Raw genomic sequence first — 16,259 nt, forward strand, 5'->3', positions numbered from 1 at the left:
GTATTTTAATATGTAGTGTAACAACGCTTTATTTTATTAGTGAATTTGAAGGTGTGGTGAGTTAAAACGATTTGTGAAAATTTCTAACACAAATTTTAGTATTGAACCAAAATGAAATCCGGCTAAGTATCTAAAATTTAACCACATACATATTTTTCAACTCAACACAGTGCATCAAATTACTGCTACTATGGTTTGCATACAAGTTTACAGTCTCACACAGAGACAAAACTCCTGGCATGACTTTCGTAATAACTACTGCGCACAAAAATATGCCGCCAAAGTCTAATTTTAGGCGTTTAAGAAATTTTTATACCATATGCTGAATTTCCACTACGCATTGAAATAACAAAAATGGCAAAAAAAAAATTTCTAGCACTAAATAAATGGCTTACTGACTTTTATTTTTGACATAAAGCCACCTTTTTTTAATACCAAAATTTGCCATTATAATTTTTTGTCATTTAATGCCGAGTGGAAATCCGGCATTATGCAGAATTTCCACTAGGTATTAAAATGACAAAACATGTGTGGCTTTAAAAATATGCCATGTGAAAACGAAGTTACGGGTACCATTATTTCCAAATATTTTTTACGAAAATATTTTGTTGACCAACTTTGCCATTAAAAACTATTTGTCATTTAATGCACAATGGAAATGCTTAATTATATTTTCTTGTTGCAACAAAAAGTGTATGTATGTATGCTCATTTTTAAAGCACAAAGTGTGTTCATTTTCAAATATGTACAATCGTCAAAAATTGCTATCTACAAAAACAAAAAATATTGCCAAAAATATTTGCAGTAATGCTACATCTTGAAAACTGTTTACTAGCAAAGAATTCTACAAAACGTGCGTATGTATGTATATACATATGTATGTACTAAGTTCAATTTACGTTATTAAAAGCTATTTATAAACAGCGGAGTACTCACCCATTCTGCCACCCGGTGCCGATAAGCCATCTTTACAAATTCATAATTAATTTTGTTTAATTTACAACAACAAAAAACCAATGGTGCGCATGTGTGAATAGCATTGTTATTATTATTATTTTTTGCGGCAGTTTTTTTTTTTAAGTTAGAGTTTTTTCACATTAAACACAATAAGCCGGTATTTGAAAAGTTAGCGTTTTAGAGTTATTGGATTTTTAAATGTGAAAAGTACGAATTGTGTTATTATTTATGTTTGGAGAGAAATAGAGATGAAGAGAAGAGAGAAGAGAAGAGAGTATATGTTAATATTTGGATTTAATTTTTTTTTAATTTTTTACTAATGAATGTTGCAATGTGTTAATAAATTGATAAATAACTCAAATTTGCAATGATTATGTGATAAATTGAGAAACAAATTCAATCATCCATATTTATTTCTTACTGAAATGCGAAATTATGACATGTCAGAAATGTGCGAACTTATTGAATTTGTTTCTAATTGACATTATGATTCAAACAATTTGTACATTTGTATGTATGTACATACGACAGTGGCGGAAAAATAAATAGAGACGCGACATTTTAACAAGTAACGACTATTTTTCTTCTGTTTTAAGAAAAGTATAGCTCATTAACTAACAAAAATCATTTAAGTCCAAATTGCAAACTTTATACAAAAATTGAGAAAATTTTCAGGAAAATTTCAAACTTTTTTTTTCATAATTTTTATACAAATTTTTACATGCATTACGGCTATAAAGCCGTTTATATTTCTTGCTGACGGTAGGTATTACGCATTTTCTTCCATTTCGAGATTTTTATTTTTTTAATAAAATATACTGGGTTATAAAACTTGGGGCGTATTCATACATAGTGAAAATTAAGTTGGTACTTAAAGTTAAGTATTTTAAACAAGCTTTCTAAATATAAACAAAATGGTACCATAGATACGCGTCCGCAAATACCCCGGCTTCTGCGCCACCTGTCAACTTAATTCATCTTTCAATGTCCTGTCATCGGGTTATGAGCTAAGTTTGAAGTTTCAAGTTTGTAGCTCATCGGGAAGTATGTATAATATTGCTTTCGAAATTCCAGCATATAAAAGCTGCAACTAATTTTAAGTACCAACTTAAATCTGACTATGAATACGCCCATTTAAAATTTTGATGAAACATTGTCAAACTTTGCTAATTAAATACAAAGCTCGAAATTTTGACTTACATGATTGTTCGACAATTAGCTATACTTTTATAACTAAAAAAAAAAAAAATATTCATACACATACCAAAACTTGGTAAAACGTCGTGTCCCTTTTTATGTGTCCGCAACTGTATGTATGTATGTACGGATGTTATATGAAAGATGTAAACAACAGATTTTTTATATGTACAAGTGCACTTTTATGTACATATTTATGTATGTATGTATCTATGTCTAATTGTCTGCGATTTTGTGTGTATGAAATAAATTATTAAATTATGTTTGTTTGTACAAATTCATGTTCAAATCGTTACCTTAATATAGAAAGGGCCTAACACATTTTCTTTTCAAATCAAGCAAAAGTCTGCCAATTACTCGCTAAACACCTAATGGATTTCAAAAATAATTACTACAGCATAAAATTAGTTATCTTCTTCAATAAAAACAGTCTTTAACAGAAATTCTCAGCATGATTTTTCATGGAATTTTTCCATCACTCCCTAAAGAAACGACTAAAAGTTTCGTTAGGGCCTTTCTATACCACGACAACGATATCTATGTATGTATGTAGCTTTGTATGTGCATGTGGTGTGTGCGAAAATGCCAATTAAAAATTTGAATTTGAAAGGAATTGTATAAATATTTATTAAAACAATGTGAAGCAGCGAATATAATTTGTATGTATGTATGTATGTATGTATGTATATATGTATGAACAATTTTCTTCTTGCATCAATATGCATTCTATTTATAGCAAATAAATGAATTGTTAGGTTTTAGTGTTATAATCAATTGCCTGTTCGTGTGCGTGCGAAAACGCATAGTTTATTTGTTTTTCCTTTTAATTGTTTATTTTTTTTCCTTACTAATTACCTTGCACGCCGCCTTTGTCCAGAAAATTGCTGAGATTAAATGTTGAATTACTGGATGCTAAATACTGCATGAAACGCTGTAAAGAGAGAAGTAAACGAAAATTTTATTATTGAAAAATTTTAGAAGTGCTTTCGTGTTTTTTAACGGCATAGGCCTCTAATTATTTTAAAAAGTCCTGTGTGCCTCTCTGAGCTTTTTATTTTTGATTTAAATTCCAACGGAAATCGGTTCAGCAAAAACCCCAAGTTATTAAGGCTTAATTCACACCACCACAACATCACTTATTTAGTCAAATCAATCACCTACAACAACACGCATTCCTCTCTCCCAAGTCAAGAACAATTAAATTTGGACCTTACACTATCAATTTTTATTAATTTTATAATAATAATATTTATTAATGCATAAGGGTCAGTGTGGGCCTGCAAATTTTGATTCAAGTTTTGTTATAATTATTCTTTGTAAACAAATTTTTATTTTATAATGGAAGTGAGTTGTATTATTATTAAAATTACTAAAATAATTTGCGAATAAGTTCGTGGAGTTATGTATTTTCAAGGTGCATGTTTTCATTTTTTTTTCTCATATGTAAAATTTAACCTTTTTTACAAGGCGCATGGGAAAATTTGAATAATGTTGCCATATATTGAGCCCACGTTTTCATTGAGAAAATAAAACAATATACAGTGACGAATATATGCGAAGTTTTTTATTGTAATTTTTATTTTCGATAATTTTTTACAAAAATATAGTTCATTCTACACTAAAAAATATAGAAATAAAATCTCTAAAACTTGTGCAAAACTCAGGAAAATTCAATAAATTTTTACACCATTTTGCAACTTTCTATTCAGATTTTTCAGAAAATTTTTTCATATGCAGTTTTATAGCCAACTCAATTTTAATATAACAAAGTGCAACTTTAAAGTTGCTAGAAAATCGCGTTGATATTTGGCGAGTTTTTTTCACGAAGGTTCTTCCATACAATGTATATTTGACAATTACTTTTTGTATGGGAAAAGTGAGCAACACCCTCCACTAAAAAAAATTACCAAAAATCAATGATTTTCTAGCAACTTCAAACTTGCACTTTGTTATACTGGAATTGAATGGGCTATGAAACTGCATACTTATTTCTTAATCATTATACAGTGAAACCCACCTAAACACTTTTTCTTCTGAAAACATTTCTTGCCGTCCCAAGTACAAACTTAAATTAAGAAAAATTTAAATGCCAAAGACACGCCCTACATTTTTTGGTAACCAAATGGTGTGACCACATTAGCATATTTTCATCAATCACTAAGTTTGAGAGTCAAAAAATCTCAACTACAAAAACAGAACAAAAGCACGAAAAGGCACCCTACATACTTATGTATGTACATATACTGAGTAACGGAAAATAAGCCATTATACTTTCAACATCTTTAATAAGCTTTTACGCGCAAAGTACATAAATATGTACATATACATACATACATATATGAACTTATGTATGTATGTATGTATAAACACAACCATTAGAGGACGTGACAACGATTAAGGACGAGTAAGTACTTTCGAGTAATTACTTATGCACATACATACATACACATACATATATAAACTGTAATGATATCAAAGCCGAAATATGTAGAGCAGCAAACACTCTTTGTGAGCAACTTAATATGACTCGCTAAACAAAATAACACAAAAAGGAGCGAAAAACTTATTTACAAATATATATGTATATTCAAAGCTTCCAAGCTTATATAAGCTTAATGGTAAATTAATTGCAGAACTTGAACCCCAAAAATAGGTTAAAACCGGCAGAAAATATAGCACAGAAATTGCGTGCAAAAAAGCTAAAAAGAAAACGCTTACGCAAGTGACTGAAACTGAAGGCCATTTCAGTCACTCATCATTGGAGTGCAACAGGCAGCAACACCAAACGCAAAAGACGATGTCCTTGCGGCTTTGACTACAGTTTTTTTTTTTTGCCTCCTAGCTGTGGATAAAAAAAAAACGAACTGAACGAAGTTTTCGGGTTGACTAAAGCAATTTGATGCGCACACAAATGGCAGGCAATTGAATCAAACCAACAAACCAAAATCCTTTCAGAAAACGGGTCAACAGTGACTAAGTGTGTGGGTTATTGGGAGTTGGAGAATATGTAAAACTGTAATTATTATTATGAATAGAACAAAATCTTGAAAGTTTTAGGGCAAGTTTTTTCAAATTTTAATTTTTCATTGCCCGGTTCTAAGTGTTTGTGCTTAGAGGGCAATGAGAAGTAAACATTTTTCGGTAAACACGGAAACGCCATTAGATACGCCAATTATTTTCGAATCCGTCGCATACTTATGTACATATATACATTAGGGTGATCCAAAATAAGCAAAGTCGGAATTTTAATGCTCTCACCCCCTAGGATTGTTCTACATATATCGAAAAAGGTATACCCCTATTTTATTTTGAAATCAAAAAATAAAGGTCTCTCAAAGCTTTTCACGGAAATGGTATGGAATTCAGGGGACTTCCAATAACAATATCCAATTGTTTATTTAATCATTTTTCAATGCCAAAATTTTTTATTTATCTCCCCACTGCTTTTTCTGCCATTTTCTAGGGATTTTGGCAGACATAAAATATAGTTACTATGAAAAAATGGTTAAAAAAATAATTAGGTATTATTACTGGGAATCTCCTAAAGAGAAACAATAACGAATAATATTGATTTTCAAGAATTATATACCAATTCTAAGAAAAGTTGTTTTTTCTCCATATAAAATGCATGGAAAACTTTGAGCGCTTTGAGCGACCTCTAAATATTTTTTTTATTTCAAAATAAAAAATACGGGTATATTTTTTTCGGTATAGAACGATCTTAGGTGAGAGCATAAAAATTCCGACCTTACTTTTTTTAAATGCTTTTTTGGGCTACCCTAATATACATACATAGTATGTATTGTAGGTTATTTATGATACAGCATAGCTCGCACTACCTAAATTTTGTATCCTGATCAAAATTTCGGCAAATAGGAATATTTAGTTACATCCGGATGACCAGAGAATGCTTTTAATCCGGGGATGGGAACCTCCTTGACAGCGGCAAAGCTCTTTTAAGCTGCCTATACATTATGTATAGACACGCGTAGAGTAAATTCCTCTCTGCCCATCGCTGTTTAAATCATATGGAATCTATAAAAAGCTTTAAAAAGCTTCTCCTTCAGGATAAAATTTGGGCACGACTGATGTACAACATCACATTAAGGTTTGTCTAGACGAGTCACGACCAGAACAAATCCCGACGGGTAAGCTTTTTAAAGCAATCTATTGGGTTTTTTTTTTAACAAACCATAACCTAAAACCTGGAATATGTGATTGGTGGTTTTATATTGCAGTGCAAAAGTGGCACACTTCGAATAAATTTTAGGCTCCTTTTTTCCTTATTATTGAAACCTTTTTTCTCAGAATCCAAGAAGCCACTACAATATGCCTTATGAACCCCACAAATCAGTAGCCATCATATTACTAGTAAAAACCATATCTACTGCACATAAACAGTTAAATTTTCTACCAGAATGATCTATGGCGTTCTTCCTTCGAAGGCGATACTAAATTGAAGGTCCCTTCAGTTATATACATCTCCCTAATCTAAATTTATTTGACGTAATCGTCACCAGATACATTCTCTATTATTTTATTTTTTTTTTTTTGAATCTGGAAAATCAATCAAGCTTTAGAGCTGTAAATTTATACGTTATTAGATAAATTAAGTAAAATCAAACAATTAATCACAACAAATACAATGTCGATAAATCGAAAAAAAAAATCTAACAATACAGATGGTGGTAGAGACGCCCAATATTTTCCATTATGAGGCGTCTATTTTGTCGCCAATTCAATGATATCAATAACATACAATTACTCGCACAGCCCTACTACAAAGTATGAACACAAACAAAATAATCAAGAACAGAGATGAAGAAATGACTGTCGATTGAGGACAGTATATTTACAGTATACAAATAAAAATTAAAATTTTGCTGCCTATAAACATATACGCATTAGGGTGCCTCATCACAAAAAAAAAATGCTGTTTTCCATCCGAATTATAAAATATATTGGCTGAATTTCTTTATTCATTCTGAACGTTTGGAATAAACTTTTTTGTTTACTTATTCTTTAGAACGTTCCTGATGATATGTTAACGTATATTTCAAACGTATTCTGTTTATTCCGGCTGTGAAATGGGATTATCCGGAATGTATAAAGAAACGCAGCCATTATATTTTTATGGCCTTACACATAAAAAAAATAAAGTAATTTTAAAAAGCTTTATAAATTTACGTTTTTATACATTTTTCAATTTACAAACCATTTGTAATGCTACTGTATTTTTTATGAATGAATATTATGATTTACTGGAGCTAGACCGAATGGAAAGCATTCTGATTCCGTTGATAAAATCTTTAAATATTTTAGCCTTAGCTCTTCTATCATCTGTGGTGGTTAACAAAAAAAAAAACATATTTTTAAAACCTAATTTTATTTGTAAAAACAAACTAGATTTTTGGATATTTTCAAATGGGTCCGGCTCACGTAAATCCTAATATTTCCGGGGAAGTCCTAATATATAAAAACTTTCATCATTCCGATGGAAAGTTGTATGGCGAACTTTTTTTTTTTTGTTTTTACTTGTAAGGTGTTACGGTCTAATTTACATACAAACCTATTGGTGTATAGGAGAACTTGTGAGTGGGGAATGTTTTTATGTGTAGATACATATTTTATTTTCGTACTCACCTCATTGCCATATGCCATCAAATTATGAGTGGTTATCAGCGCTTTATAGACCACCACCCAATTGGTATTCTGTGAGCGTTCGATAAGTAAATTGGCCAAATGTGGTATGGAGACATTCGGTTCATTTGTGCAGTGTACCAAATCTGTAAAGTAAAGTAAGAATGAAAATGATGAAAATTATTTATTTAAAAGTAAAGCTCAAGAACTTTCTTGTAAAATACAAATACATATTTATTTAAATAAACACATACATATTTCTAAATTACTCTGCGATGCTACCATCTTATCAGAATTTTAAACATTTTTTTAACCTTCGACAGCGAGTAGCGGAAATTTTTGCTTTTCATTTTTTTACCTTTGAACGTGTAAATAAATTAGACTTAACAGCAAAAGCCTGCATACACCATTCCTTTTTAAATATTCATAATAGTATTTTGCAAACTTAAATTTGTTTGTAATTTTTTTTTTATAAAAATATGGATTATCGTTAAAAAAATACCATGCAAATCAAGGTTTCAAACTTTATACAAAATTAAGGAAAATTCAACGAATTTTAATCAAAATTTTCAACTTTTTAATCAGATTTTCTAAAAAAAAATTTCAAGTACGCAGTTTTATAGCCCATTAAATTTTAGTATAATAATATGTAAAAATGAAGTGACTACGAAATCGCGTTGATTTTTAATCATTTTTTCGCTGACGGTTCTACGCCTCCACACAAAGTATGAGTGAAACTTTTTTACGATTAGAAGGGTATATTCAGTCTACTGTGAGAGTCAAGCGGCAACAAGGGCTCTAGGATCGCCTATGATGCGATCGAAACTTGTTGAGGATTGCCTGAACTCCCACTCGATCCCCTCAGATTACTCATAATCAGCCTGATTTGCCACAGTCACATTTGCAGGAAACTGATGGCGCCCTTAAGATTATCTCTACTGGCAGGGAGGGTATAGGAGAAGTTCATGTCACGGAAGTTCACTTCGCTCTTTCAGACTGGCTCTTGATTGCGAATAACTGCGAATTGTGTACAATTTTTCACAAAGAACAAAAAAAAAAACTATCACAACAGTGACTAGTTTCAGGTTCACGAATGTCAAAGGGAAAGCAGCGGGGTAGTGTTCATTGCCATCTTTCAATAGATCGGTTATTTAGCCTTAGTAGACATGTTTAACTGATAGGATTGCTCAACAGACACTTTTCAATAGGAACCCATACGAGACGGAACTGAAACTAAGTACGAAATCGATCTATGCAAAGGAGTAGTTGTTAATATACATCTGACTTTTTTTTTAATTTTAAAAATTAAAATTAAATTCTTGGAGCGCGGTCACTGACAAGCTTATCAGCGCGCGCGTTAAATGTACGAAAGTACTTTCCAACAGCTTTTTTCTTATCAAATTCATTGTGTTCGCAGCCCCATAAATGCATTTTACAGCTTGATAGGATAAGTCATTAATTTTTAAATAAATCGCTATACATTAATCAGTGAAAATAATAAAAATTATTATTTTGCAAAATATTACTGTAAAATAAAATCAATGAAAATGCTCAATTAAATGCCATGTATTAAAAAGTGTAAGTATCTACATACATACATTGTAAAAGTAATTGCTTAATGGTATACAGATATCAACAAATGTGCCTCTGGGTATTAAAAAAAAAAACGATGGAAATCAGAAGTACTTAATACTCGTAAAAACAGCAAAAGACAAACAAAGTCAATCGAGCAAATGCATTTTAAATGTAGTAGGTATGTACATAAATATTTGAGTACATTTGCATGTATGTATATATTTAATATAATTCATGCAAATCATATGATTGCACAAGTATGTACATACATATATACATATGTATTTAAATATGTACATTAGGCCGCATCACAAAATAAGTTCCATTTGTTCCAAGTGATTTTGAAGTCCCACTAGGACAGTATTACACGGGTGGGTGTAAACATTTTTTGCGACACCCTGTATAAACAGCTAAATCGGATTTGTTTTAACTTATTTACTTAATTAAAAACTAAAATACCAAGACTTTTATTTTATATTGTTGCAAAATCTTAGTTTTTGATTTTAATTTTCTGATCAAGAGTAATTTGGGATTTTATTTTTTTAGTCAAATTTAATCGTAATTTTGTCATTTCAATTTTTAACCGTTATAATGGCGACTTTAAATATTTTAGGATTTTGCAGGTCTTCTTAATGCCGTTACCGCGATGTATCATTTATCAAAATCGTACATGAAAATACTAATTTCACTTTCCTCAAATGCTCTCCTAGTGAGTATTCGCAATCACTTGGAACAAATTAAAAAATGTTTGTCCCATGCATCGCGATACAGTCTAATGTGCATTTGTACTAATTAAAATGCCTTTACGTTTACACACACTAACATACCGTCCCAATAAGAAACTAATCAGGAATGAAATAAATAAAATTCTGCAAAGCAATTAATTGAGGCTTTCTAAGTGAATTAATCAACTCTGCACATTTTTAAACTAGTCAACATTACACTAGTTCTCGTCTAGTTACACTTTAGAGAAAGTAAAAAAATAGAAGCTTTGCGATTTTCCATTATCGCTGTCAATTGTGGTTTGAAGACAAACCGGTTTCGACGATGTTGTGCCATCTGCAGTGTTACAACGAAAATTTTCTCCAAGCTAAGGGATTACGGAAACTCATTTGACAAAACATCACACATCCCTGTCGGAAACACCAGCAGCCCAAATTTAGAAGCTTAGATCTTTATTTTTACTTCGCTTTTATTAGCTTGGAATGTAACTATGTAATATTGATGAGCGTAAAAAAGATGCAGTGATTTCCATTCTCAAGTTACATACCTGATGACAGTACGAATGGAAATTATAATAGCGAGGTTTTAGTTTTTAAACTACATTTTTATTATTTTTTTTTAGTTTATTCTTCAAGGCCATTTACAATCGTTTCTACAAAGCGAAACTTTTTTGTGATGAAGAATAAAAATTATATGCTATGAACTTATGCGATCAAAGTCAAAACGAGTTAATGAACGATCACAGTGATTCTTAGTTCAAGAAGACGTACTGCGTATAGTTATCAATTTTTTTTTGCTAATTCTTATATTCGTATTTCGCGGATAGGAAGTGAAAATTACAACTTTTCCAATACCAATATCGAAATACAAGTTCCCATGTTCCTACAGGGTATTTGCCACAAGTACAAATAAAGCCAGTTGTATTAATATTGAAACTCCCGTGTGCAGTTGACAACATGAAGTCTACGTTGATTTGTCTTTTGAGGGGCGTTGCTCATTAGCATAATGACGTTAAATAAGCGGCCAGCTGTTACAAATCGAGTTAAGTAGTATTTATTTTACTTACTCTGTTTTATAGTAATTAATTTAGTAAAAAAAAGTAAGAAAAAAGTTTTGCAGTGCCAGAATCTGTGCACATACAGACAAACATTTGAGCGTGCATCCATACATACATACATATGTGCATTAGGGTGTTCCAAAAAAATGCATGTGAAAAGGTAAAGTCGGAATTTTTATGCTCTCATCACCCCCCTCGGATGGAAATGGCATAGGAAGGACAAATTACTCCTCAAGTTGTAGGCTATTTCCAATTTGGATTGTAAAATGATTTTTCAAACCGATATTTAACTGTTTTGATATTTAGTATTTCAAAAGTTGAATAGTGAAAAATACAGCAAAATACAATAAGCATTAGCCCTGGAAACACATTCTTCGCCGAATCGACGAGTCGGCGACGTGTATTTTTTACCTAGGAAAAAGTGTGTGATTCCCAATTAATGGACATTTTTCGAGAAAACGGGTTTTTACACTCTGCGTTAATTTTCCCAAAAATACTCTGTCTTTTGAAAAGTGCTTAAAATTATTACTATCTTAATTCCAACGCTTTTTATTTCTCTTGTAAAATTTCAAAATTGCCAAATATGTGCAGTTGACATAAAAAATTCCATTAAAAAGGTATGAATCTTCAAAACCACATTTCCTTCTATTCCAGATTACAGATACGAATCTATAAATTTATGTACATACTTATGTACAACCGTAGAAGCAGGACGTCGGCGAACGGATATGTCACAGATACAAGCAATGACGGCAAATATTTAGATATGAAAGTACTTTTTCTTGGCAAGAAATTGTATAGAAATCACAGAAATCGACAACAAGCTACTAGACGCTTTTGAAATCAATAAAAACAGAACAACAATAGCAACAAATCGAGAGTGATGCAAAAAGCAGCATAACAAAAGCGGAAAAATCAATGATAAGAAAAATCGCGCATTCTGTGCCAGAGACGCTCGGAAGAGACGATGCCACATTCGCCACATGCGCCGCCACCACCACTACCAACGACGGTAGCCACAAGTTGTTGGCGATTGCTGCTAGGCGACAAATAAACGGGCAGACAGACAGCGCATATTAGAATAAAACTTTGTAAGACCCGCTGAGTCACGCCAAAAGCCACGATAATAAAAAGAGTAGCAAGCAAGCATAGAAAACTAAGTACAGATATACAGCATATCAATTTAAAACGAGTGTTGCGGGGCTGATTCGATTTTTCGTTTACCATATATAAGCGACAACTGGCGCTGAAAATGTGAAAATGTTCCGGTGACAACTGTCATAAAACATTTCACGTACAGTTGTGAATAGTAAAATGAAGTGAAATGCAAATTTTAGCGAAAGCAAAAAATAAAAATAAAAACGATAGTGCTTTCCAGCCATAGCCTATCAGCATGGTTAGAGGCACTAAATGAAAAATAAATAAAAATAAAATATTGTAAGTAAAATAAATAAATGTATACGGGCATATGCATGTGCATTAGTGCGCATCACTCTCCATGCAAACAAAAAAATCGGTACTGTTTTTCCATCGGAAGTACAAAGCATTACATTTGGAGTCTCGAAAACAAATATTTCAGAAAAATATTAAGATTTGCGTGAGTAGGACCGATTTGAAAATACCACCAAATGTCTAGTTTTTTATAAATAAAATTAGTTATGAAAAATATTTTTTTCAAAAACCACTTCAGATTATAGAAGCGCTTATCAACGGAATCAAAACAATGAAATTATTGCAGAAACAAAATTTCGCCGCACACTCTCGAATCTAAACTATTTTGGTAAGGCAATTTCAAAAAAAAAAAAAATTTGTGTCTATCCATTTTCCGACTTCAAAAAAAAAGGAGGAGACTATCAATTCGTCGGAATATTTTTTTCATGTATGTTACCGCATAACTTTGGACCACGTCAACCGATTTCTATAATCATTTTTTTAAAGGAAAGCTGTAACCTCAGAGGTGGCCCCATACTAATTTGGTTTAGATCAACTTTTTATATGAACATTGAAGTCGGTTTTGTTTTTTGCTTAAAAATTACTGGTTCATCATATCCACGATATCTACAGTCGGATCTTAAAGTATAATATACCGAAGTTCTTTTCTGGTGAAAGACATTTTTTTTTGTTCCAAACTTGATAGATTTCAAGTACCCCGTTCTAGTACTTGCTCACCATATCTCGTTTCTTATGCCCAAGCGTACCATCCTAATGTCAGTAAATTAAAGCACACCAAAAATTATGAAACTTTTGCTAAGGAAATATTCAATTATTCCAGTAGAACTGTTTCAGTTTTTTTGGTGCCGAATGTAGTTGTTACCAAAAGTTTAAAAAAGGCAAATACTTGGGTTCGGCTAGCAAAAAAGTTTTCCTAAAATTGCCTCAAAAATGTAGTTCCTTCGAATGTGTACCTTGATTTTTTATTTTATTTTTTGATTGCTTGTAAGATGAATCAATCTAATGCACAAACATATATGTATGCATGTATGTATATATTTACATACGTAAGCATATATGTATGTATGCGCATATGCAAGTATGTATAAAAGCAATTTGTATGTCAATAGCTTGACTGGTCGAAGAGCAGCAAGCAGAAGTCGGCGACTACACCGGCATTGACGAAGCAAATCAAATATCATTAAGAAAATCTGCATAAATTTAGCAGGCAGTGACACCAAATACAAACAACTACAACATACATATAAAGCGCTAAAGCTAAAGTCAAAGTTGACACAACTCAAAATTTGGAAGATTTTAATATTTTGCGGAAGCAATAACTCATTAGGTCAAACAGAGGAAAAATTAAAAAAAAATTGAAGTTCCGTTTATGTATTCTATCAAAAATTCAATAAAAACAAACCACTTCTCTTTGAAGGTCCAAAGATGTTGTCATAAATACTAGTATGGAGACTAGAAATTTGTCTGCCCAAATGTGGAACAACATACCCATAGAGGTAAAGCAAACTGAGTCCGAGGAATTTATCGATAAACTAAGAATTTTTTCAGTGGATTATTCCGCCACACCAAAAAAAAAATATCCGATTCCGTGGAAATGGCACCTACGTCTATGTTTATTTACGAGTATGTATATTTTTATAGTCGCTGAATCTCAATCCGCTATAAGTAGTGGCCCAACGGGTATTGGCTCAAACCTAAATTCAAAAACACCCATATTTCGGTGTTTTTGGCGGTTTTTTGAGGTTAGATTTGATTCCGGATTCAGACCTTTTATGTTTGATAAGTAAATATGTAGCTCACAAAGTTTCATGGTTTTTTCTATCTGCATTAAGTAGTTTTAAAGCAACTATCTGATCAATCAGTTGTATGGGCGCTATAGGTTGTGGTGTTTAAAAAAAGGTCCAAAATTCCGAATCTGAATCCTCTTGTTCAAGAACTTACAAAAATTTCACGAAAGTTGTAATACCATTCCATGCTCATGAAGGATTAATAAAAGCCACCAACTACATATCGGCGCCAGGAGAAAAGATTGTCGTATGTTACTTTCCGCAGGTTTTGGGGAAATTGCGATTGTAGTTTAATGTAATTTCCCAATGGCGCAACAATAGATGTCTTACTGATTCAGGCTCCTTCTCGTATATGCAGTTCGTGCAGAAGTTGTTGAAGAGCATCGCGAGTCTCTTCATGTGAAGTGACTGGTCAGCAGGCCCGGCGGAGCTTTCTCGATCTTTTCACATCCCTTTCCGGCCACATGAGTTTTTTACCGTGTTGCAGTTTTCTAGCTGTTTCCATTTTTCCACTGCTTTGAAGAAGAAGAATACCTGTATATTGAGCTTGCAGGTAGCGAGTGAAATTACCAACATCTTCCAAGACGGTGAAGGTGAAAGGGAGGAGCCCTTTCTTGCAAGCTCATCCGCCATATCAATGCCTTGTATACATACCGTTGTGTCCCGGCACCCATACCAGGCGAAGAGTGGACTACTCTTCCAACAGGTTAAGTGATCTGCGGCAAGTCTCTACAGTTTGCGAGGTGCATGGACTGAATCCACAGTGCTTTAAAAGCCGCTGTCTGAGAAGATGCTTCCGTCCTTAAGCATTTGGATTGAAGGACGCTGCATTAGTCCGGTAGGCGCAATGACTTTCCTCTAGTTGTTCCGAGTGCACTTCCCCTCCATTTTGCATCCATCAAGGTGGAACTGAATAGAGTCCGCGGGTTCCAGGTTCTATTGCTATCCGCTAGGTATGCAATGAAGACAATGTCAAGGGTACTATTGATCGTCTTTTATGTTACTCTCCCGCATTTTGAAGATTCTACTCTAGATTCTACTCATGGGAGAATATAGCCGACTAAATGAACAGCACATTTTTACTTACAAAAATAAAATTTTGAGTTGTGTAGCTTTAGTGGCTAGCGTATAATGCTTGTGTTGTTACAAAATACGAAAAGAACGAATACTTATGAACGTTATATGCTGATTACTTCAAGATATTGTCAACGTTTTTTTTTTCATCACATCAACAATAACAATAACAACGATAACTATGCAATACAAGACAATCAAAAGTTCAATGGCAGTCAATGCCGAAAGGCGACTTAACGGTGAGGGACGCGAATAACTTCAATTATGCGCGTGGTCGCTAGAAAATTACAACGTTAGAGAATGGAGAAATCGTTGAAGACAATGTTTTTATGCAGATAATGTAAAGAAAGAATTGATTTCATAATAAAAATGTAATGAAATGGCAGACATGAAATAATTACCACACAAATAGTTCTCAGCTCATATCATCGCCTGGGTAAAAGATTGTCGTATGTTACGCACGTACAGATGACGCTTACGACAATCTTTTACCCAGGCGACGATATGTATACAGTGGTGGTCAGATAAAAACTACATAGTATTATACAAAATCAGTGTATACGCTGTTATTACATACTTGGAATTTCGGTAGGTATTTTAGAATATATGTAAGTAAATTTTTTTTTACTTGCTTCTTGGTGTATGTACATTGTTTTTATTTACGTTCTGCAGTGGTGGCGGCATAATTAGGGACACCACTACTTTATAAGTATTGAAAAGATATTGATTATTGAGAATTTTTATTTTGTTACGCATTTTCTCCCAATCTGATAAAAAAAATTTTAAATTTTGTTGAA

At 32.5% G+C, this 16,259-nt stretch overlaps 2 protein-coding genes across 2 annotated transcripts in view; both read right to left on the reverse strand.

Moving 5' to 3' along the window:
* The window catches only part of LOC118735861 (phosphatidylinositol-binding clathrin assembly protein LAP), a 34,020-nt gene extending 25,941 nt beyond the window's left edge, over window positions 1–8,079 (reverse strand). Inside the window, exons 1-4 of the mRNA XM_036465888.1 lie at window positions 8,049–8,079; window positions 7,798–7,940; window positions 3,010–3,085; window positions 937–966 (exon numbers count right to left, since the gene is read on the reverse strand). Of these exons, the coding sequence (XP_036321781.1) occupies window positions 937–966; window positions 3,010–3,085; window positions 7,798–7,940; window positions 8,049–8,079 (280 nt within the window). The remainder of the gene's footprint in view (window positions 1–936; window positions 967–3,009; window positions 3,086–7,797; window positions 7,941–8,048) is intronic.
* A 7,616-nt stretch (window positions 8,080–15,695) lies between these two features.
* The window catches only part of LOC118735931 (28S ribosomal protein S9, mitochondrial-like), a 76,577-nt gene continuing 76,013 nt past the window's right edge, over window positions 15,696–16,259 (reverse strand). The window contains exon 7 of the mRNA XM_036466013.1: window positions 15,696–15,739. Coding sequence (XP_036321906.1) covers window positions 15,696–15,739 — 44 coding nt within the window. The remainder of the gene's footprint in view (window positions 15,740–16,259) is intronic.

The sequence above is a fragment of the Rhagoletis pomonella genome, unplaced genomic scaffold (genome assembly GCF_013731165.1).
Source record: "Rhagoletis pomonella isolate Grant_MI unplaced genomic scaffold, Rhpom_1.0 Rhpom_scaffold_00001, whole genome shotgun sequence".
Classification (NCBI taxonomy): Eukaryota; Metazoa; Arthropoda; class Insecta; order Diptera; family Tephritidae; genus Rhagoletis; species Rhagoletis pomonella.